At 50.1% G+C, this 21,218-nt stretch overlaps 2 protein-coding genes and 1 long non-coding RNA gene across 4 annotated transcripts in view; 1 reads left to right on the top strand and 2 right to left on the bottom strand.

Moving 5' to 3' along the window:
• Nucleotides 1-158: 158 nt before the first annotated feature.
• On the bottom strand, nt 159-5,090 carry LOC112673667 (uncharacterized). The gene is made up of 2 exons (XR_003144969.3): nt 4,518-5,090; nt 159-289 (listed from the first exon to the last, which is right to left on the bottom strand). It is a non-coding gene; the product is annotated as an uncharacterized LOC112673667 (long non-coding RNA).
• Nucleotides 5,091-5,103: 13 nt separating this feature from the next.
• GFRA4 (GDNF family receptor alpha 4) lies at nt 5,104-8,125 on the top strand. Its single transcript, XM_049100778.1, has 6 exons — nt 5,104-5,157; nt 5,566-5,930; nt 6,090-6,199; nt 6,294-6,428; nt 7,090-7,181; nt 7,354-8,125. Exons 1-6 carry the CDS (start codon nt 5,104-5,106, stop codon nt 7,432-7,434), a joined length of 837 nt encoding a protein of 278 aa, XP_048956735.1. The 3' UTR covers nt 7,435-8,125.
• A 7,496-nt stretch (nt 8,126-15,621) lies between these two features.
• ATRN (attractin) overlaps nt 15,622-21,218 on the bottom strand; it is a 161,557-nt gene continuing 155,960 nt past the window's right edge. For both annotated transcript variants that reach the window (XM_025469459.3, XM_049100733.1), the window contains one exon: nt 15,622-20,122. In XM_025469459.3, the coding sequence (XP_025325244.1) occupies nt 19,998-20,122 (125 nt within the window). In that variant the 3' untranslated portion in view covers nt 15,622-19,997. The remainder of the gene's footprint in view (nt 20,123-21,218) is intronic.

Below are 21,218 nucleotides of genomic sequence, written 5' to 3' on the forward strand. Positions count from 1 at the left end.
CTGGGTTTGGCCAGCTGTTGGGTAGACTGATAAGGATGAATGGGCTATGCAGTCATTTTTCCAACAGACTAGCCCAGACTAGGGTTCGAGAGAGGGGGACCAGGATTAGGGTAAGGTAAGTGATACACTTAGCTTGAGCACACACACAAAAAAGGCAATCAAGATGAGAGATATTTTAATGTAAAATTTTTAAAAGCAAAATTAATGCCAAAATCAATGATGAACAAAACATCAGAGTTTTAACTGAAGACCAGATCAGTGATTGTGTCATGCCGAGCCACACTGGAACCTGAAGCAGAAGGAGAAATTCGTAAGAGTGATCCTGTCTCACCCCAATCCCAGCCCTGCCAAAAAGTCAGTGGAAGCTTGCAAGGCCTCTGGAAGATTCTACAACTGGCACATTTTACTTCCATAATACCCTATTGGCACAAGCAAGTCACAGGGCCAGCTCAAGCTCTAGGGACTGGGAGAGAAACTCTCTTGATGGGAAGAGCAGCAGAATCATGTTTCAGAGGGCCTGAACACTTGGGGGAATTCTTACAACCCACCATTCCTGCCACTGGCTGCAGAGAAGAGGCAGCTCCAGGCTTGGGCTGGCTTCCACTCCATCAGCCCCAGAGATTGAATGAGACAGTTTTCTAAAACTGCCTTTTATTCTTTTAAGATTTTATTTATTTATTCATGAGAGACAGAGAGAGAGAGAGAGAGAGAGAGAGAGAGGCAGAGACACAGGCAGAGGGAGAAGCAGGCTCCATGCAGGGAGCCAGATGTGGGACTAGATCCTGGGTCTCCAGGATCACGCCCCGGACTGAGGGTGGCGCTAAACTGCTGAGCCACCCGGGATGCCCATATTATTTTTCTTTCTTTCTTTTTTTTTTTTTAAGCTTTATTTGAGAGAGAGAGTGACCGGAGGGAGGGGCAGAGGGAGAGGGAGAGAGAATCTCAAGCAGACTCCCCACCAAGCTTAGAGCCAGATGTGGGGCTCAGTCTCTAAGATCATGACCTGACCTGAAACCAAGAGTCAGACATTCAACCAACTGAGCCACCCAAGTACCCCAAGCTGCCTTTTGTCTTAATTGTACCCATGAGATTTTGATTTACAACAACGACCTGAGTAATGACATGGAGAGGTTAATGAAAGAAGTTTTTATTACTTACAATTTTATTACTTACAATTCCCAATAGAGGGGGTCATGTCATGCCAAGCAGGGCCACATGAGGAAACATGAGGTTCAGGCAGGAGGCAGAAGCAGGAGTGAGGGGAGAGAACTAAAGTTTCTACAGGAAAGGCAAGGCAGGGCAAGATAAGCCACTCAGGATTGGCCAGCTCCAGAATATAGGGGTAGTCTCTAATGGCCTGGTACCTGGCCCTGTGGTGATTTAAGGCAGGGCAAATACAGGCTTGGTAAGGGTTAGGAGAAAGGAGGTGGTTGGGGTATTGACTCAGGATTTGTTGGTCTGCATATGAAAGACATATTCATAGGCAAATATTCCTTAACTCTAGGAATTAAGGTTAGAAGCAGTCTCTTCCCCAGTCACCAAGCTCCCTCGTCCAACCAAGATAGATGTCAAATCATTATAAAATACAGAAAATAAAGAACATGATTAATACATCTCTCCTGGGCAGCCCCGGGTGGCTCAGCGGTTTAACGCTGCCTTCAGCCCAGGACCTGATCCTGGAGACCAGGGATGGAGTCCTGCGTCGGGCTCCCTGCATGGAGCCTGCTTCTCCCTCTGCCTGTGTCTCTGACTCTCTTTCTCCCTCTCTGTGTCTCTAATAAATAAAATCTAAAAAAATAAAAAAAAAAAATCTCTCCGTACTCTCACCCTTGAGGGGGGGTGGTATCTGGATCCCATGAGACTCCCCCTTTAGTGCATGTCTTAAAATACTGAAAATTACATGATAAAGAGGAAAACATCTCATGATAAAAATTGAATGATTAAAAATTGGGTATGCCATGAAAGCAGTACTTTGAGGAGAATTTATAGCCACAGTATTTTTTATACAAAGAGAGCTGAAAGTTAATGGGATAAAGGTCCACATTAAGAAGTTAGAAACCCATGGGATCCCTGGGTGGCGCAGCGGTTTGGCACCTGCCTCTGGCCTAGGGCGCGATCCTGGAGACCCGGGATCGAATCCCACATCGGGCTCCCGGTGCATGGAGCCTGCTTCTCCCTCTGCCTGTGTCTCTGCCTCTCTCTCTCTGTGATTATCATAAATAAATAAAAAAAACCAAGAAGTTAGAAACCCAGGATCAGATGATTTCACTGATTAATTCTACCAAATTTTTTTTTTTAGGATTTATTTATTTATTGATGAGAGAGAGAGGGAGGGAGAGAGAAAGAGAGAGAGAGAGAGAGAGGTAGAGACATACGCAGAGGGAGAAGCAGGCTCCTCACAGGAGCCCAATGTGGGACTCGATCCTGGATTCCAGGATCACTACCTGAGCCAAAGGTGAGCACCCAACCGCTGAACCACCCAGCATCCCTCTACCAAACTTTTAAAGAAGAATTAATGCCAGTCCTTTTCAAACCCTTCCAAAAAATTCAAAGAGGAGGGAACACTTCCAAACTCATTTTAGGAAACCAGCATTGCCCTGATACCAAAGCCAGATAAGGATGATATGAGAAAACTAGAAACCAATATCCCTGATGAGTACAGATGCAAAGATTCTCAACAAAATATTAGCATAGTAAATTCAATAGCACATTAAAGGATCATACACCATGAGCAAATGGGATTTATCCTTGAGATGCAAGGATGGTTTAACATATGCAAATTAATAAATGTGATACACCACATTAATAGAAAGATAAGTCATATAATCATCTCAGTAGATGCAGGACAAGCATTTGACAAAATACATCCTGTCATGATAAAAAAAAAGAAAAAAAAATCAACCAAAAACTGGGTATAGGAGGACTATACGTCAACATAACAAAGGCCAGATACTTACAAACCCATATCTGACATCATACTCAATGGTGAAAGGTTGAAAGTTTTTCTTCTAAGATCAGAAACATGGTAAGGATGGATGCCCATTCCAACCATTCCCATTAAGGATGGTGCTGGAAGTGCTAGTCAGAGCACTTAGGAAGAAAAGGAATAAAGACCTCCAGATCAGACAGGAAGAAGTAAAATTATCTTTGTTTGCAGATGACAGGATTTTATTTTATTCCTTATTTTTTATTTTACTTTAAGATTCTATTTTTAAACAATCCGTACACCCAGTCTGGGGCTTGAAATCACAACTGTGAGATCAAGAGCGACATGCTCTAACTGAGCCAGCCAGGTGCTTCAATGATATGATTTTATATATAGAAAATCCTAAAAACTCCATCAAAAAACTATTAGAACTAATCCCCAAATTCAGCAGTTACAGCATACAAAATCAACGTACAGAAATCAGGGGTGTTTCTAGTCACTGACAAATTATCTTCAAGGGAAATAAAACAATCCCATTTGCAACAGCATAAAAAATATCAACGAATAAATTTAACCGAGGAGGTGAGAGACCTGTACACTGAAAACTCTAACACTTTGATGACAGAAATTGAAGAAGATACAAACAAATGGAGAGATATTCCATGGTCATGAACTGGAAGAATTAATATTCTTCCATCTACTGATTCAGTGCAATCCCTATCAAAGTTCCAATGGTACTTTTCACAGAAATAGAAAAGATAATCCTAAAATTTGTACGGAATCACAAAAGATGCTGAAGAGCCAAAGCCACTCAGGGAAGGATATATGTAAGGGGAACACTAACATTTTTCTTAGCAACTTTCTTCAAGTCTTTAGTTAAAAATAAAAAGTTAGAATTATAAAAGAAGGGAAAGAACAATGATGTTTCATAAAGTTAATGGTTTGGCATGGGAGAGACAAGGTCTCCTTAGGTTGTTGGTGTGTGTGTGTGTGTGTGTGTGTGTGTGAGAGAGAGAGAGAGAGAGAGAGCACACCTAGGCACATTCAGGTGCTGAATTCAGCCACTGGGGGACCTACCCGAAGGCACAGCCTGGAGTAGGGCCTCAGTGGGGCCGGGGATCATTCCCTCTACAAAGGCTCCTCCCTCAGGGAGTGTTCAAGTCAGCACGGACACTTGGGTTCCCAGCACTGGGCTCACGCAGTGCGGGAAGGGGACACCTGTCCCACTGGGACTCTGTTCCAGCTGTCATCTCCTCTGTTTGCTGCCCGGCATGGACCTCTGCTTGGTGCCTATGATGCTGCCGCTGCTGCTGCTGCTGCTGCTTCAGGGTGAGCGGCCATCTCCTTCCCCAGACCCCTGAACTCTGGCCTCTCTGATTTTCACAGACAGGGTGAGGGGGGCAAGAGGACAATCCTGGAAAAACCCAGCACCACAGCAAGGGGCACCAGCAAGAGACCCATGTACTGGGTGTGCAGAGACACCTGGCAGCCCTGCAGTGCACTGTGCAGCCCACCCCTCCCCACCCCCATGTCCCATCATGGTACCCCTGTCCCAGAAACTTTCTTTTTCCTACTCTCCCACTTCACTTACCCTTCCCCCAACCCCTACTCTCCATCTTCAGTCTTGGAGCTTCACACTCATTCCTTGGTGCCACGCATCTGCTGTTCCACCTGCTTGGCTTCCCCTTCCGCAGCAGGGGCATCGTGGAGTTAGGGGTCGCTTTTCCAGATGGATGTGGGGCCTGACTCGAGAACTTCTGCTGAGCGCAGAGCTCCGAGGGGCGGGGGTACCCTGGTTTTGGCGACCCAGATCCTAGGAAGGGGTTGTCAAGTCCCTTCCTCCAGACCCTGGCCTGGCCCCCAGCGGAGTGCCATCCGACATGGACTCTTTGGCTCTTGGGGCTCAGGACAGAGCTCCGTGGCCTGACCGGAAGGACTTTTCTGGAATCCACACCCTGGCAGCCAGGTCTAAATGGGCCCTCCAGTGCCCAGAGCCCTTTCAGGGAATCCCTCTTTTGCTGGCTGGGGGAGAGTGGAGGGACCAGGGGAAGCCAGAGTCTAGGTGGGGCAGTACGGGAAATGGACGAGAAGGGAGCATCAGAGGGAGTGGGAGGGCGAGAGGCGCGGTGAGGGGCTGGAAGGAGGGAGAGCCGGAAACCCAGGGACTCACTCAAACGATGTCCTTGGGCAAGGGCGGAGAAGACAGGAAGAAAGCTCCGGTGTCCCAGCGCGTCAGAGAGAAAGAGGAGTAGCCACCGTTCTCAACGCCATTTCAGATAAAAGTCCATTAGCCAAGTTCCCCAAAGCCCGGCTCTGTTTCCGCGTCGGGCGGGGCCTAGGAGAGTGGCAGGAGCCCCGCGGACCCTCTTTGGACGGGCGTGGCCGTTCTGCGGCAGGACTGGTGCGTGGGGAGGATGGGGAGGCCAAGCTGAGTCTTGGCGCTCCTCACGCGTCCGCAACGTGTTGCAGGACTCCCCAGGGCCCGCCGCCACCCAGCCCCGCGAGGGAAGGCCGGTCAGTGCCAGCCGGTCACGCCTTGGAGCCACACCGCACTCCTCAGTCCGCAGCGCCCCGCATCTTTAGGGGGCGTGCGGGGGACGCAGGTGCAGCGCACCGGTAGGGCTCACTGAGACCAGCAGCTGCCCGCCCCTCCCCTAGGGTCGCCCAGCTCGGCCGGACGGAACCGATGCCTGGACGCGGCCGAGGCTTGCACGGCGGATGCGCGGTGCCAGCGGCTGCGCACCGAGTACGTGGCTCAGTGCCTGGGTCGGGCCGCGCCCGGGGGCTGTCCTCGCGCCCGCTGCCGCCGCGCCCTGCGCCGCTTCTTCTCCCGCGGGCCGCCCGCGCTCACCCACGCGCTGCTCTTTTGCCCGTGCGCCAACGCCCCGTGCGCCGAGCGCCGGCGCCAGACCTTCGTGCCCGCCTGTGCCTTCTCGGGGCCCGGGCCGGCGCCGCCCTCCTGCCTCGCACCCTTAGACGCCTGCGAGCACAGCCGGATCTGCAGGTGCAGGCGCTGGGTGGGACGGGGCGGCGGGCCCCGGTCCGGTCCCGGGTGCTGGGGGTGCGTGGGGGGGCCTGCAGGTGCGGGCGCTGGGTGCGACGGGGCGGGGGGAGACGGGAGGGGGCGGGCCCCGAGCTCACCGCCCCCCGTCGCGCCGCGCAGGCCCCGCCTCCTGGCCTTCCAGGCCTCCTGCGCGCCCGCCCCCGGCGCCCCCGACGGCTGCCTGCTGGACCAGGCCCCTCGCTGCCTGCGCGCCTACGCCGGCCTCGTGGGTACGCACTGCCGGGGTCCGGGCGCGGGCTGGGCCTCTCCCGGGGATGCCTCCGCCAGGGTGGGCCGACTAGCCAGCCTCGGGGTCCTCCGCAGGCACCGCCGTCACCCCCAACTACGTGGACAACGCGAGCGCGCGCGTGGCGCCCTGGTGCGACTGCGGAGCCAGCGGAAACCGGCGTGAGGAGTGCGAAGCCTTCCGGGGGCTCTTCACCAGGAACCGCTGCTTGGGTGAGGGTCCCGGGCGGGAGGCGCCCACCGCCCCTTCCCAGGGTTTGGCGGGCCGGACCTCATGTTAGCGCCGAGGAAACAGGCTGTTTGCGGCAGCCACGCAGGTGCACACCCCTCTGCTGCCGACCTGCCCCTCCACAAACCCGCGCACAGCCCTCTCCGGAGGCCAGATCACAGACCAAAGTAGGATCTTAGGGATGTCTAGGCCTGTGACCCTGCGGACAGGCGGGTGGGGGTGGGGCTGTCAAAACAAGTTTCTGAGTTCCTGGAATGGAACCTGGCCAGATTCCGGCCACGGCCACTTCTGAGGCGGTCCCACCCCCAGGGCACTCCCGATGCCTCCATTGATGATCGTGCCTTTTGGGTCTGAATAAACTGGGCGGCCTGGGTGTGAAGTCCAGCCCAGAGTTAGTTAACTCTGCGAGGCGTTTTTGTGCACATCTGTGCCCTTCCCTGTGAGGATGGCAGTTTGTAAGGCACTATTAGCACAGCTGTTCCTATTTTGTTATTCCTGTCATGCAACTTCCATTCCAGAAGCCAGTCCTCGTCGATGACCTATCCTCCCACCGCAGGATGCTAGAGGTCTCTGTTTGTCCCGGAGGATCCGGGCTTTGTGCTGGGGTTTCCCAGCCTAGCCCACCCTGGACTCTTTCCTCCATAGATGATGCCATACAGGCCTTTGACAGTGGGTGGCCTCTAGTCCTGCGCGACCAGCTAGATGTCCATCAGGATCCTGAGCACCCTCTCCTGCAAGTAGGTATAGGGAGGGGACGCTGAGCTGGGAGCCCCTGCACTGCCTCCTTCCACATACTTCCATTCCTGATAGGCCTGGATGGAGGCATGAGGGGCCTGGGATGGAGGTGGTGGAGGCAGAGAGCAGAACCCAGCTTTTGCCTGAAGTCCACATTTTGCTCCCACCCCCAAGGTGTCCTCTGCAGTTGGGCTCCTGGTTGGGAGCTCCCTGCTCTCCATGCTTCCTGTCTTGGCTCTCCAGCCCCTGCTTTGACTAGGACAGCCGACCTTGGACAACATCACTGTCCCATCCTGCCTGGGGTACAGGGCCCCTTCTGTACCCCACTGCCTCACTGAAAGTGAACTGGCTTGCCTCCCAACCTGGCCCCAGTGCTTTTGCACTGCTACTCTTTTTTACACCCTGTGTACCTGTCCCCTAAAGTGAGGGAGGTGGGCTGAGGGTCTGATGCAAAGCTCTTGGTTTCCCTTTTAGTGGGTTTCTTGGTTTTAGGTCCCTCTCTCCACTGACCTTGGAATAGTGGGGTTGTCCCACAGGGTAGGGATGGGAGGGGGTCACCTGTGTTCCTGAAGCCTCACTGGGGCCCCAGATCACCTAGAAGTCATAAAGCATCCAAATTCCCAGAATTCTAAGGGATTTTATCAGCCTCCCCAAATAGAACATGCCTTAAAGAGTACATATGAACAGGCTTATAGGCAAAACTTTTAACACTTTCCAGCCTTTCATGGCACCCTCTCAAGGAGGCACCACCCATTATGATAGCCACATGTGCCCTATGACTAATGTTGGTAAAGTTCTTCCCATACATGATATGCTGCTCGGTGGGCACCATCTAGAATGAGAATCCAGTCCCCTGCATTGCACTGGTCACATGACCACCTTCCCCATGGTTTAACCTAGCTCTGTGAATGGCATCCGTAGTTCAATAAATCCACATGCGCTGCAACTGGCCTTGCTTTCGTGTGATCTGTCCTAGGAGCCTGGAGACCAAGGTCAGCCATGGAGTATGCCCCTGCTGGCCTGTGTGACCTCAGATGCTCTGAGAACCAATCTGGGCTCCATCTGCTCACCTACAGGTGCTGTAGTTGATTCAAACTGAATCAACTCTCAGATCCTAGTGGCAGAGACTTCTGTTGCTTTGTCTTCTGTGCTAGTACTCAGATTCAGAAGCTATACCTCCCAGCCCCCCTTGCAGCCAGGAGGTGGTTATGTGACACAGTCCTGGTCGTAAGTGGAAGTCACAGAGGGGGCTTGCAGGAGAGTTCTTGAAACAGGAACAGAGTGGTTGACTGGGCCCTTTAGCCATTAGCTCCTCTCTCTTCTTCTTGCCCAGAACTCAGTGGCAGTGCCTGGGGATGTTTGTGCCATTTTGAAAATGGAGCCACGTGACATTGTGGGGCTACTGCCTCAGCCTGCATCTGCCTTCCTCTAGACTCTTCATTATATGAGAAAAATGACATCTTTAGTTTGTTTAAGCCAATTTCTCCACAAACATCTGTTATTTGCAGCCAAACGTAGTCTCAGATTATTCTACTGCCACCTCTGGGGCACCAGGGAGCCCCAGGATAACTTAGGGGACGCCCTGCTCAGTGTACCCAGAGTCTAACCCTGGCAGACACGCTAGAGTGGTGGTCCTGTGCTTTTCTATTCCCACATATTCTGTCTGCTTCTGCCCATGTGGAGAGTTGAATTCTTTCCTGGGGCCTAGGGAAATGTATCAGAAAGGTTTTCACAAGCTTGTGTGTGGCCAGCGCGGACCCAGTGTACGGCAGGGGCATTGTGTTGACTTGCGCAGATGTCTGGGGGGGAGAAGGCACAATGATGGGGGCCGAGTACTAAGTTTCTGCCTGCTTCCTTCTTCCTCAAGACCTTGGAGACTCCTGAGGAGTGAAGGGTTACAGAGTCCCTTGGCCCTCCTTCTCAAACTGAGTTGAGGCTTGTCAGGGGCCGTGAGACAGATGGAGGTGCGTGTTTGTGCCTTGCTCGGAGGCCTCTCTGGACCAAGCTGCTGGGGATGTTGGGTGCTAACACAGCTCACAACTGCCCCCTTCTCTAGAAGAAATGCCTATAAAGTTATACTCTGCTCCCAGAGGGAGACTGCAGCCATGGGTGGAGGGACAATTCTGTGCATCATTCATGTTCCAGAACTCCCAGGGGAATCTGGCTGAAGCCAGATCATGGCTGAGACCACGTCTTCGCCTAGCACCTTCCCCTGCCTGCTCCTGGCTCCCTCACTCAGAGGGTTCCCTGAGGGCACTCCCTCTAATAAATCATGGCCAAGAATCCCTGTCTTGGGCTCAATTTCTGGAGAACCTGACCTAAAAGACAGGGGTTAAGTGCAGATCACAGCAAAGCCCAGGCTTGGGGCTGTCCTGACCGGAAAAAGAGCCCCTGGCTCTGACACTATATATTTAGCAATACTAACAAACCCACAGACACCATATGTGGTAGCTATCAACCAGCCTTCCAGCTTTAGCCAGTAATCTAACTGGAACCAAACACAAATCAAACCTAAGCCTGCTTGGGTATGCAGCTGAGCAGTCCGGGCTTCAGGCACACCTGTCTCCAGGGGTTCAAGTGATGGTGCTTCCTTTGGTCTGTGCATGGCTTCCCTTCATAGCTAGGCAGGCTCTCACTGCAGGGTGGATAAGTAGCTGCAAATCTGCAGTCTCTCCTTTTAGGAATCTCTACAGAGAAAGGCACCTCTCTTTCCCATCACTCATGGACTAAGGCAGGTAAGACCTTGGTAGGCCCAGCATGAGTTATAAGCCTCTTGCTGTGGCCTGGGAGTGGCATCAGCCCATAAAGATCACATGGAATGGGAAGGACAGTTCCCCAAAGGAAAAGAAGGAGGGATGTTGGGAAGAGCGAAGCTCAGAGTTCAGCCTATTCTTGCTTCACAAAGGAGGAATGTTCTTGACTGTCTTCACTTGCATGGGAATGGGCACCTACCTGTATGTGAGCTGGGGAGAAATAGGGTGTTTATGTGTGCTGGAAGCTGCAGTGAAGTGAAAGCTCTTCACCATGATTGCATGGTGGCCCAAATGAAGAGTTAAATATCTCTAAATGACTGGCTGCATTTGTGAGTGTGTGAAACTTTTGCACTTCATTTTTTAAGTTATTTATCTATACCCCACGTGGGGCTCGAACTCAGCACCGCGAGATCAAGAGTCATGTGCTCTACTGACTGAGCCAGTCAGGCACCCCCATCACTTCAGTCTTTTACTCTTATAATTAGAATAAAATATAGGCATATGCCTTTCAAAAGATTGGGAAGGTGAAAAAGAGCAGAACCTAGTTGAAAGGCCCAGCTGGGTGTCTTCCTCTGGTACTTCTCTCCAGCTCAGGCATGGACTTTACCCAAATGCAGCCACTTAAACATCAGACAATGTGCTGCAGAAGAGGCTTCCTTCCTGGGTACGGTGGGAAAATGAAAGTTCACAGGGCTCCTGCTACCTGGCTCTCTGTTCTTCCCCTGAGTGAACATTTCCATGTGGGAGGCTTGAGGCCATTTGGCACAGGGACCCAGGCAGCTCTGAACACAGAAGCCATGAGGAGGGGACCAGGCACTGTGGCTTACAAAGGCCACCAACTTGCCACCCCTGGGCCCACTGACTTTCCGAGGGTTTTGTTGCTGTCATGGGCTGAATGGTGGCCCCAAAGATATGTCCACAGCCTAAGCCCTGGACCCTGTGATCGTTACTTAGATGCAGGCAAAAGAGCAGAGCAAACATTATCTAAAAGAGCAAAAGATGTGATTATGAATCTGGACAGGAGGGGTTTATCTTGGATTATCTGATTGGATCCTAAATGCAGCCACATGCATCCTTATAAGAGAGGCAGGGGGAGATTGGATAGACATGGTCGACGTGAAGACAGAGCAGAGACAGGAGTGCCGGTGGCCACCAGAAGCTAGAAGCAGCTGGGAGTGTGTTCTCCCCAGAGCTTCTGGGGGAGTGTAGGCCTGCCAACACTGGAATTCTGGAGTTTTGGTCTCTAGAACTGTGAGAAGAAATTTCTGTTTTAAGCCATCAAGGTCGGGGAATTTGTTACTCTAGCCCTAGGTAGCCAAGAGTTGTTGGAGTTTCACCTGAGAAGGTCTGGCTCATACATGGTGTTAAGTCTGGCCCAACACTGCAAGGCTGTCCCATTGTGGGCCCCATAACCAGGAACAGGTCCTGCCCTGTCATCTGCATTTGAGTGTTGGCCTCCATGTCCTTCCAGGTAGCCTGCTTGGTGTCACCCTCTCATATGCACTCGGGGAGGCTACAGTCCAGCCCTGGCTTCATCCCTGTGACTGGGCCTCCACCAGCTCTTGTCAACATTGAGCCTCTAGCTGGCAGGTGGCTGGGGGTGGGGGTGGGGGTGGGGGAGTCAGGCAGAAAGGCAGGTGCTGGAAGCATCCATGGATTTATTGGTGGAAACTTCACGGGTCATGAATGTCCACTCTGGCTTAGGGCCTGTTGTCTAGGTGCAAGGTTGATAAGGAATCACCCCTCCCGGCCCCACAGTTGAATCAGCAGTAGCTCAGTTTTACAGGAAATGTGGATATTGTTAGATGAGATTTCCAGAGTAGCAGGAGGACAGGGGCCATGTAGGGCTTCAGGAGACATCCCCCAGCTGGACAGCAACTTGCCAATGAGCCCAGCACATATAGCACAGAGCTGTGGCCCTGTCTTGCTGGACTGCAGGCCCCGGAAGGCCTGAGTTGAAGGATATCTTGGTAAGCTGTTCTGCCAAGAACATATCACCCCACACCCAAAAGAACCTCCAGTCCAAGGCAGAAGATAGAGAGAGAACACTTAAGATGAGTACACGCCAGAACAAAATATAGGACCTCAGAAGCTGAGCCCTCAAAGGATCAGGATGAAGCAAATGAGGAAGGGCCTACTGGGTGTGCAAATGGGTTCTGAGCCAGGCTGTCCCCAGCTACCTGTGCAATACGTTTCATACCGTCAGCAGATCATGTGGTCTAGTCCCTTTCTTGTGTTGGCAACACAGGATGGGAGGGGACTCCTGTCAGGCATGTTACACAATTAGTAACATGAGACTGCAGGGAGTGTCTGTTCATATGAAACCCACACGCATGTGTGGATGGGGCTGGGGACTCAGATCCAGGAATGAGAGTGCCATTGATGAATTTTCCAAAATGATGATCAGCTCTGCATAAAGTTTTGAAGGAAACAGTTTGGTTTTCTCTTGATTTACACATTTCTGGAAAACTGTATCAAACCAGCTCTCAAATCTTTGTAACAGGGCTGGGTTCTACACTAAAATACTTAGGAAATGATTTTTTAAAAAATATTTTATTTATTCATGAGAGACACACATAGAGAGGCAGAGACATAGGCAGAGGGAGAAGCAGGCTTCCTGTGGGGGCCCTATGCGGGACTTGATCCCAATGGGATCACGCCCTGAGCCGAGGGCAGACGCTCAACCACTGAACCACCCAAGTGCCCCAGGAACATATTTTCATCTGCACAAATACTCAGCAAGAGGTTTTAAAATCTAGTGGGAGGTGGGTCAGTTCTTAGGTGGGACAATCCCATGTGTCACAGGTTGACCATCTTCAGGCTCACCCACTAAGTCACAGCAGCACCTCCCTCTGCAACACAATAACCAACATGGCCCCTACCTACTCCCCAAATGTCCCCAGGAGGTAGTCCTATGCCAGTTGAGAACTATGCCCTCCACGGGCCCGACTCCCAGGACTGTTACGGCAGCCCATTTTGTTTTTGCCACTCCGGCAGCTTTGGAACAGCTTAGACCCACCAGGCATGCTCTACCTCTAGGCCTCTGCACCTGCTGCTCTGACTACTTTTGATTGCTCTTCTCCCAGACATCCATGTGCCGGCTCCCACCTTCATTCAGCTCTCTGCTCAGCTGTTACCTGTCGGACTGGCCTTCCCCCGCCCCACTAGTAGAGGAGCAATCCTTCCCCCTCTAGTCCCCACCCTGCACTTTCTGCCCCTACCTCATTCATACTTTCAAAGAACTTACCATCTGACATTGTGTACATTACCTGTCTCCCCAACAGGGATGGGGATTTTTGTTTGTTTCATTCACTGAAATCCTTGGTCCCTATGCAATGTTTGGCCAGCACACAGTGGCCTGACTGGGAAGGACACCCTCATGCAGGGAGGAGGGGGATGGCAGACATACAGCGATTCTGAAATCCTCTGGAGCCCCGCCTTGGGGTGGGAGAAGTTCTTGAAAAGGCTCAAATCCATTGTTGAGGTACTGGGGGTGTGCGCCCTCAGACACACCTGCACAACCACCTCCTACCTGCAGGTCGTTCTAATGAAGGCTCCTCCAATAGGCACAGTGTTGTTCAGTTATTTACATTTTTAGAGGTCAGACTAATTTGCTTCTTTGGCAACATAATTCTCTCAAAAAACTACACTTAAAAAAAAAAGATATAATTACTTATTTTAGAGAGAGAATGGGGAGGAGGGGCAGAGGGAGAGAGAGAGAAACAGACTCCTGGCTGTACAGGGAACCTGACTTGGGGCTCTATCTCATGATCCTGAGATCATGACCTGAGCCGAAATCAAGAATTGGACACTTTGCTGTGCCACCCAAGGGATCCCCAAACCTACACTTTGTATTTCTTTCCCAGGCAGATTCAGGGTCAGTGGTGACATTCCTGGTTCTTTCCTGGATGTAGTCCTCAGGTTGGCTGTCTTGGCTTCCTCATCCACATGCCCCTCCCTCCAAGATGCTGGCCTGGAGGTTCTGAGGAGCAGGCAGGAAGCCCACACCCTCCCTCCACCTGATTCTCACACCTGAGGGAGGCCCCAAGGCTTACTGGGTCTCTGGATCATGAGCACCCCACCACCACCCCAACCCCTGCAAGGCCCTGGATTTCCAGATTCTCCATCCCTTTCCCTTCGGCTTGTGGCTTGTGAATCAGCTAATTCTTTCTGGAAGTCAACTCTTCTTGTGATGCCTGGCCAAAGGCAGCCAATAATAACATATGCAATTCTGGTTTTATTTTTTATTTTTTTGACCTTCTTCCTTCTGAACTGAGAACTCAGTAGACACATAGACTACTTTCCAAGGTGTCAAACTTGAACAGACTCAGCAGATGTCTCGCCACTGCCTGTCAGGGATCCCAGCTGTTCTGCTGTTGCCATCTGTTTGCTCCCTGGCTGCCACCTGGCTGAGACCTAAGCCAAAGCCATGCAGTTTAGGTTTTGGTTACGGATGCAGTATGCTTCAGGGTACCAATTTGTGTATTAGTGAGAGTAAGAAAAGCCACTTGTAATAAAGCCCCAAATCTCGGTGGGTCAGTTAGAGTAGACGTTTCCTTTCAGTGAGGCAAAGACCAGCACACAGCTCTACTGATGTGCAGCTTGCCTCCGATTGGTGATTCAGGGACCTGCGCACCTTCCAACATCGTTGGCATCTGACCTCCAGGGAGTCCCACGCGGGGGCACCGTGTGGGCCAAGTTTGGAACTGGTGTCCGTCATTTCTTCCAACACTCCTTTGGCCGCAGCTCAGTTTATGGCTCCCCACCTAACCTGTGTGTCCAGTGGCAAAATCTAGCAGGTTTGGTGAACACATGGTGTTGTCTCTGCCACAAACCACACTCTCAACAGGTTTTGTCCTGTCTCAAGCAGTTGGTGGCTCCCACAGCCCTCGCCCCAGAACAGTTTCATGGAACCTGGCGGTGGCCACCAGCCCAACCACTGACCTCTCCAGCCCAGTCCCAAGCGCTGGTGGGTCGGCCAGACGTGGTGCCCCAGCCTCCCTTCCCTACACGAACCATGGCATTTGAACCCCTTATGCCCATCTCGTCCTTCTACGGTTCCTGCACTTCACACCAGGGCCCTGAAGCGCTGTTCTGACCCTGCTCCAAGTGCAGGAACCACACCTGCAGACAAAGCTTTGTGGGTGGCAAGAACACCAAAAACTCAAAACCAAGGACAACACTGTGGCCATGGAGTACTCAACCTATCAGCATACCTGAGATTTAGTCTGGAAAACCTAAACATTTAGAAATGCAGGTGAGAACAAGGTGAAAGAGCTAAGGCAGCTGGGCGGTTTGGGTCTCAGCCCAGGCTGTGCCCTGCTCCACCCCACCCCCACCATGGGGAACCCTCCCCACCCTGGAGAACCCTCCCCATGCCAGGGCACAGCTGCTGTACACACCTGTCTCACTCCCCAGCACTGTCATTTCAAGGGCAACACAGGCCACAGTGGGGACACTGGGAGTCTGCTCACAAGCTGTGCAAGGCTCTCTCTACCCCACGAGGCAGCCGAGGTGCCTACCCTACTGGTTTTATACCTTGCCCTTCACCAAATGTCAAGTGTTTACTCATGGACAGTTTGAAAACTGGTAACCATTTAAAATTTTTTTTCCCTTTTCTTAAGGGTCTAATGAGCAAACTGTAAACACAAATGAAACACAATCAAAATTAAACACCCAAAGCATAAACCACATTTTTACCAGATCTACTTTTATTTCAGAAGGAAGTTTGTATTATAGTATTTACTTTTGTTTATATACAAGTTCTTCACATTTGTGTTTAAAATGCACAGACCTCCCTTAATTCTCTCGTTCCTGCTTAAATTAGCTGTTATTTTACAATACAAAAAATACCAAAAAATTGCAGTCCTAAATGTATGTATAACACCCACAGTCCCCAGCAATGAAATAGTTTACAATACTTACTCCATATTTACATGAGTGCAATAGATGCTAAATTATACATATTAACAAACTAAGCTTGAATCCAAACCAAAAATAAAAACAAAAACCGTAAATACCTATAAAACAAAAACATTTCCAGAGCCAGAATTAGTTCAACAAAACAGGCTTCACTAGTGTTTAGAATGTTTTGTGCACAAATTTCAGTTACTGAAAGTCGATTCCATTATTGCCTTTGAAAGAGAAGGCGCGCCAGTTCTCCTCTCTGCTCCACATCATCTCCCTGCAGGTAAGGGTAGTTAGGAGTTTGAACGAATCCGGGCAAATGTCTCTTGGCGGGCCTGCCATCACGGTGATATTTATGGTTGGAGCCGAGTTTGGTAAATTGGGCAAACGTTTCAGACAGAGAGCTGGTGCATGGCCCGAGGACAGACCCTCCACCTTCCTGGGTCTGTCCTCGGGGTGGCCACTTCTCACAGAAACCACCACGAGGAAAGAAAGGTCTCTTGGGATGAGGGGCTCAAGCTGGGTTTTGCTGTTAATTCCAAAGAGCTTCTTTTCCATCTTGGTCACCACTCTAGCATTAGCTTAGGTTGTTAGTAAGTGCTTAGTGAGTATTCATTGTGTGTGGAGGATGACAGAAATTAAAGGATCAAAGGTGTTCTTGAAAATGACACCAGCACCCAAGGAAGTGAATCCCCACGCCCTCCCCAGATACACTCTGTGGGACGATGGAGCAAGTTGCACTAAGATGGGAACGTCTTTTTTCTACAGAGTGCTCTGGCTTTCTCACATGTTAGCTCCAGACTTTGCGGTGCATCTCCAATCTGGCGCTTCAGGCCTCCCCCATGGATGTTGTTTTCCTGTTGCTGACCGTCTTCTGTCCAGGGCTACTTTTCCTCTGGGTTAGCTCAGGGGAGTATAGGTTGCCTTTTCTCCACGTCTCCTCCCATCTTTTAGAGGTGATCTCACAGGAAGCACAGAAGTTCCCCCACACTGTGTGTGTGTAGGATGAGGAGTTGGGGGTGGACAGGAGGTGAGGGTGTGTGTGGTTCTCCAGGAGGAAATGGGAGCTATCTGTCAATGAACTAGCCACCCTACTCCCACCCCTGGTTTTCAGTATGGAAACCACAGTCCTGGGAAATGTTCATTACAATTCTAGACCAAATGGAACAAAAAGCTGCCTGGAAAACCCCTTTCTGGAAAATCTGACACAGTCTTTGAACTTAGAGACTAAGAGAAACACATCTCAGGACAAGATTGGCCATCCCTGGCCATGCACAGCACCAAGAGGCTAAAAGAAAGACTTACGACTCACTTGTAGAGCCAACAACAGTGCCAGCGACATGCCTACTGCCTTCAATTCTCCTCACACAATGCTGTTTAAATGGGCTCAATGCCCAATTTCTCCACTGTGTACTGACAGCTGCCTTCTGTTTTGGAGTCAACCAACTCATACCAGATGCATTTGGACACACTGGCACACTGGGGATGCCTTTTTCTGGCTTTGTTATCAATCAGGGCCCAATGAGAGGACTTCTTCAAACTTGGATATCCGGTATGTGGCACAAAGACATATTAGGTAAAACTCAGACACCATTACGTTTAATAAAAATACCTTAACATAGTTTTCTGTTTTATGTACACTCTGAATGTCTGAACATTCTGGACACTACTGTATAATTATGTACAAGTGCAACATCAATGTTTTCATGACTATTTTAACTTATATACAGGCTCTCCTGTGACCCGGAGGTATTCCTCTGAAGTTCCAGATGATGCCCTCTTGGTAACTGGCTCCTAAACGGAATGCCTCTCTTTCCTGCCACTCTCTTCCTCTGGCCTGGGCCTGGAGGAAGCTGTCTACTGGCTGCAAAGGAGAAGCAGGTGGATTCAGCTGTTTCTTCACTGTTGGAGAATTAAACATCACTTGCTCCTTTTTTCCTTCCTTTTAAAAAATAAACTGTCTTTTAGGAAAAACAAAACAAAACAAAACCAGGTGGCTATGGGACATGGTGCATGTTATTTCAAGGCCTGGGAACCCATGGGGAAGAGACTCATTTGGCCAAAGAAACACTGATCCTTTGAACAAACAAGGATTTTCCTTGTGGGAGGTCCCTCTCCAGTGGCCTCCCTCTCTCTGGCAAGAGGCCTCATGGCAATTACAGGGGTACAGTGCCAGTCTGTGGCAGGCTCTCTGTGGGTGCCGTGATGTGGGGCAGGGATGTGGGAAGCTTGGAAGAGAAGGGGTCTTTTCTAGAATTGTCTGCTCTTTGCCAATGGTGTGAAAAAGCAGCTTTTTGAGAGGTGAGTCTCAAAGTAGAGATGTTTTATGCATCAGACAGTGTTTTAGGGTTCAAATTTCAACTTTAGGGTTTCAACATCTTTCCAGGCAACTCTTCATGGGTGAGGGGTTGGTGTTGGGAAGGAGACAATGTTCCTACCATAGGCACTGCATTTAAAGGTGAAATGCTGCAGGCTTTGCTCTTTAGAGTATTAATTCTCCAAACTGACAAACAAGCATGGTTGTGTAGAGGCCCTACAGGGCAATGCCAGAGAACTCCAAGTTTTGAAGCAGAAGAGAGACCTGGGGAGGCTGCCGCATCCTGCCAGAACACAGAGCACCATACACAGGGACACCATGACACCCAGGTAGTGGCCTGGAGAGAAGAGCAGGATCGCCCTACTCCACTTAAACTTGGTCACCTTCCCCTTAGCATAGTTATTCCTCCTCCTCCATTTTATCTGTGTGCTCTTCATCCTTCTCAGTGGTCACTGCCCTGCACCACCCGGTCTGGGAAGGAGGATGGGAGAGCCTAGCTGAGCCTCTCCTGGAGGAGAGCAGAGGAAACAGTTCCAGGTCCTTCTCCAGGCTTTGAGTGTGAGATTTCCCCTGCAGCCTGAGGATGACCCAGCAGCTCAAGCACTCTACAGGAGCACACTGTTGCTCTTTGATGCAGGGATTCCAAGTGCTGTCATGCTCTTTTCTGCTCAAGGGAGATATGTAACATGAACAAGTCCCTTCCACTGTGGTGTCCTGGCAGGAGTGGCCAGATGGGCTGGAGCAAATGTCAGGCCTGCAGTGGGGGGCAGGGGCCCACGAGGACCACACCTTATTTAGTGCTTCTTTTGACAACAACAGACAGGAGCTTTCACAGTTTGGTCATTTCTTCTTTCCTCTCATTGCCTGCTGCTAGGGTAAATGTTCTCTGGGGTGAGAAAATTCTTTCCTGGCTGCAAATTAGATTTTATAAAAAGAGCAGATTGCCAATGGTAGCTATTTAAATTTTATACGAATGTAGGAATGCAATTATGGAAAACTTAGGCTTACTAACTTTTCAATTGCTAGATCTATTTCAAGTCTAGGCACTTAGTGTGTGTGTATATGTGTGTGTGTGTGTGTGTGTGAGAGAGAGAGAGAGAAAGAGAAAGAGAGAGAGAGAGAGAGAGAGACAGGAAAAGAGAGAAAGGATTTCAAATGGATTAAGACTAAATTAATCAAGTTGCTATAGAAAACTACCTATTACATCATTTTACATTCTAAGTAACACTGCTGACCTTGACATTTAAAATAGCCCCCTTCTACCTTAGTTTGATATGATTCAAAAGAGATGGACCATTATTAATTCTCAACTAGAAAAAAGCTACTCCCTGCAAGAGAGAGATTTGCCTACATCGTGCAAGAATAAGTAGCACATCTTTTAAAAAAGATAGCAGGCTTCAGATGAGAACAAATTCATTCATCTGACTAGTTTTTAAAAGACCATGTTGAAGAACGACTGGTAGTGAATGTCTACTTGTAAACACAACATCTTTTGTTTTTTGCCAAGTTGAGACGGCCCCAAGAACGGTTTTCCACAAGTGAACCTGAGTGTCGTTCCAGCTCTCTCACTCGCTCTACCCCGGCCTCCTCCAGCAAAACTGGATCACCCCTGGACCTGCAACTAAATCAATTATTTCCTATGCAAAAGTAAAAGGTTAGATGCTGGAGCACAGATGGGAGAAACCGGCAAAGAAAGCTCGTGGACATGCAGAGGAGTCGGATGTTTCGAGGGTTTCCAGTCTTCGGCCCGCTCCGCACAGCATCTCCCCGCCTGCCCCCTCCTTGCAGACGGCGCTGGCACGCCGCACCCGGCTCGCTCCTGGACAGTTCCCAGCCCAGCCTCAAATGCAGGTCCCGGGCTGTGCAGGGGGCTGCTGTTTCCGGTTTCTCACGCCTCCTGACTTCTCTTTGTACACTATTGGCATCTGCTGAGAAATGTCCACCAGGGCGCTGGCCACCGCAAGACCTGGGGGAAAGCCCACAGGGAACATGTGGTAAGGAGCAGTTTGCTTTATGTTTAAAAATAATTCCAAAAAACTTTTTTACATTCCCGGGGTGCAATGAGCAAATCAGTAAGTATACAGAGGAAAAGTCTCCCTTCCACGTTGTCCCTCCCTCCACCCACTAATGCTTTCAGCCATTTGTATATATTCTTTCAGGGTTTACTGATGCAAATACAAATATATATTCTTATTCCCTCTCCTACTTTTTACACAAAAGATGTGTAAGCTTGCTGTTCAGCGGATCAATGAAGCAAAGAGCTCTGCCTGGCAGTTGGAGCATTTAAATAAGATTGCAGTCATGCTCTAAGTGCTAAATTTTTCCTGTGGGTCTCCAAAAGGGTGCCAAGAAAAAGCAGCACTCTTTATAAGTAAATTCAGATTCTTTCCTCATCACTCAGCCAGCACTAGTTATTTTTGTATCTATCCTGTGACGCAGGTTAGGACAGACTCTGGGGCCAGGCTTTGGAATAAGCAAGGTTCTTTAACCATACCATACCATACCTCCATTTCTTCATTTGTAAAACGGGGGCAGTAACAGTAGAGGGCATGTGGAAGGAGTCACTGAGTGAATCCATGTAAAAACCTTAGAATGGTACCTGGCTCATCACCTCCCCACCTCCACCACCTCTGCCTTAGGGACAAGTGGTTCCATTCTCCCTTTTTTTCTAGGAACTGATTAACTTGGGTGTTCTGGGGTATGGCATAAGTACAGAGAAGCCATCACCTCAGATGGCAGCTTTAAAAAAAATTTTTTTTCCCCCTCAATACCATGATTCCTTTAACAACATGTTTCCAGCATTCCCAGTTAGGCCAAGGTGTCCTACAGAAAAACCTGGGTTAGACCTACAGGGGGTCTGGCTGGTGTTAACAGAAGGGAAGGCAGAGCTGGTGCGGCTGGCCATGGAGAAAGCTCACTTGGCTGGTGTGGTGCAGAGAAGCCAGCTTGTTTACATGCTTATTCCATGACTGCTTGCCCTAAGCAGAAAGTGCCTTTTAGGATCTATTTCTGGAGGTTTATTATGTATGTCTGGTTCTCAATTCCAACAGTTTAATGCATAT

This window comes from Canis lupus, chromosome 24 (genome assembly GCF_003254725.2).
Source record: "Canis lupus dingo isolate Sandy chromosome 24, ASM325472v2, whole genome shotgun sequence".
NCBI lineage: Eukaryota > Metazoa > Chordata > Mammalia > Carnivora > Canidae > Canis > Canis lupus.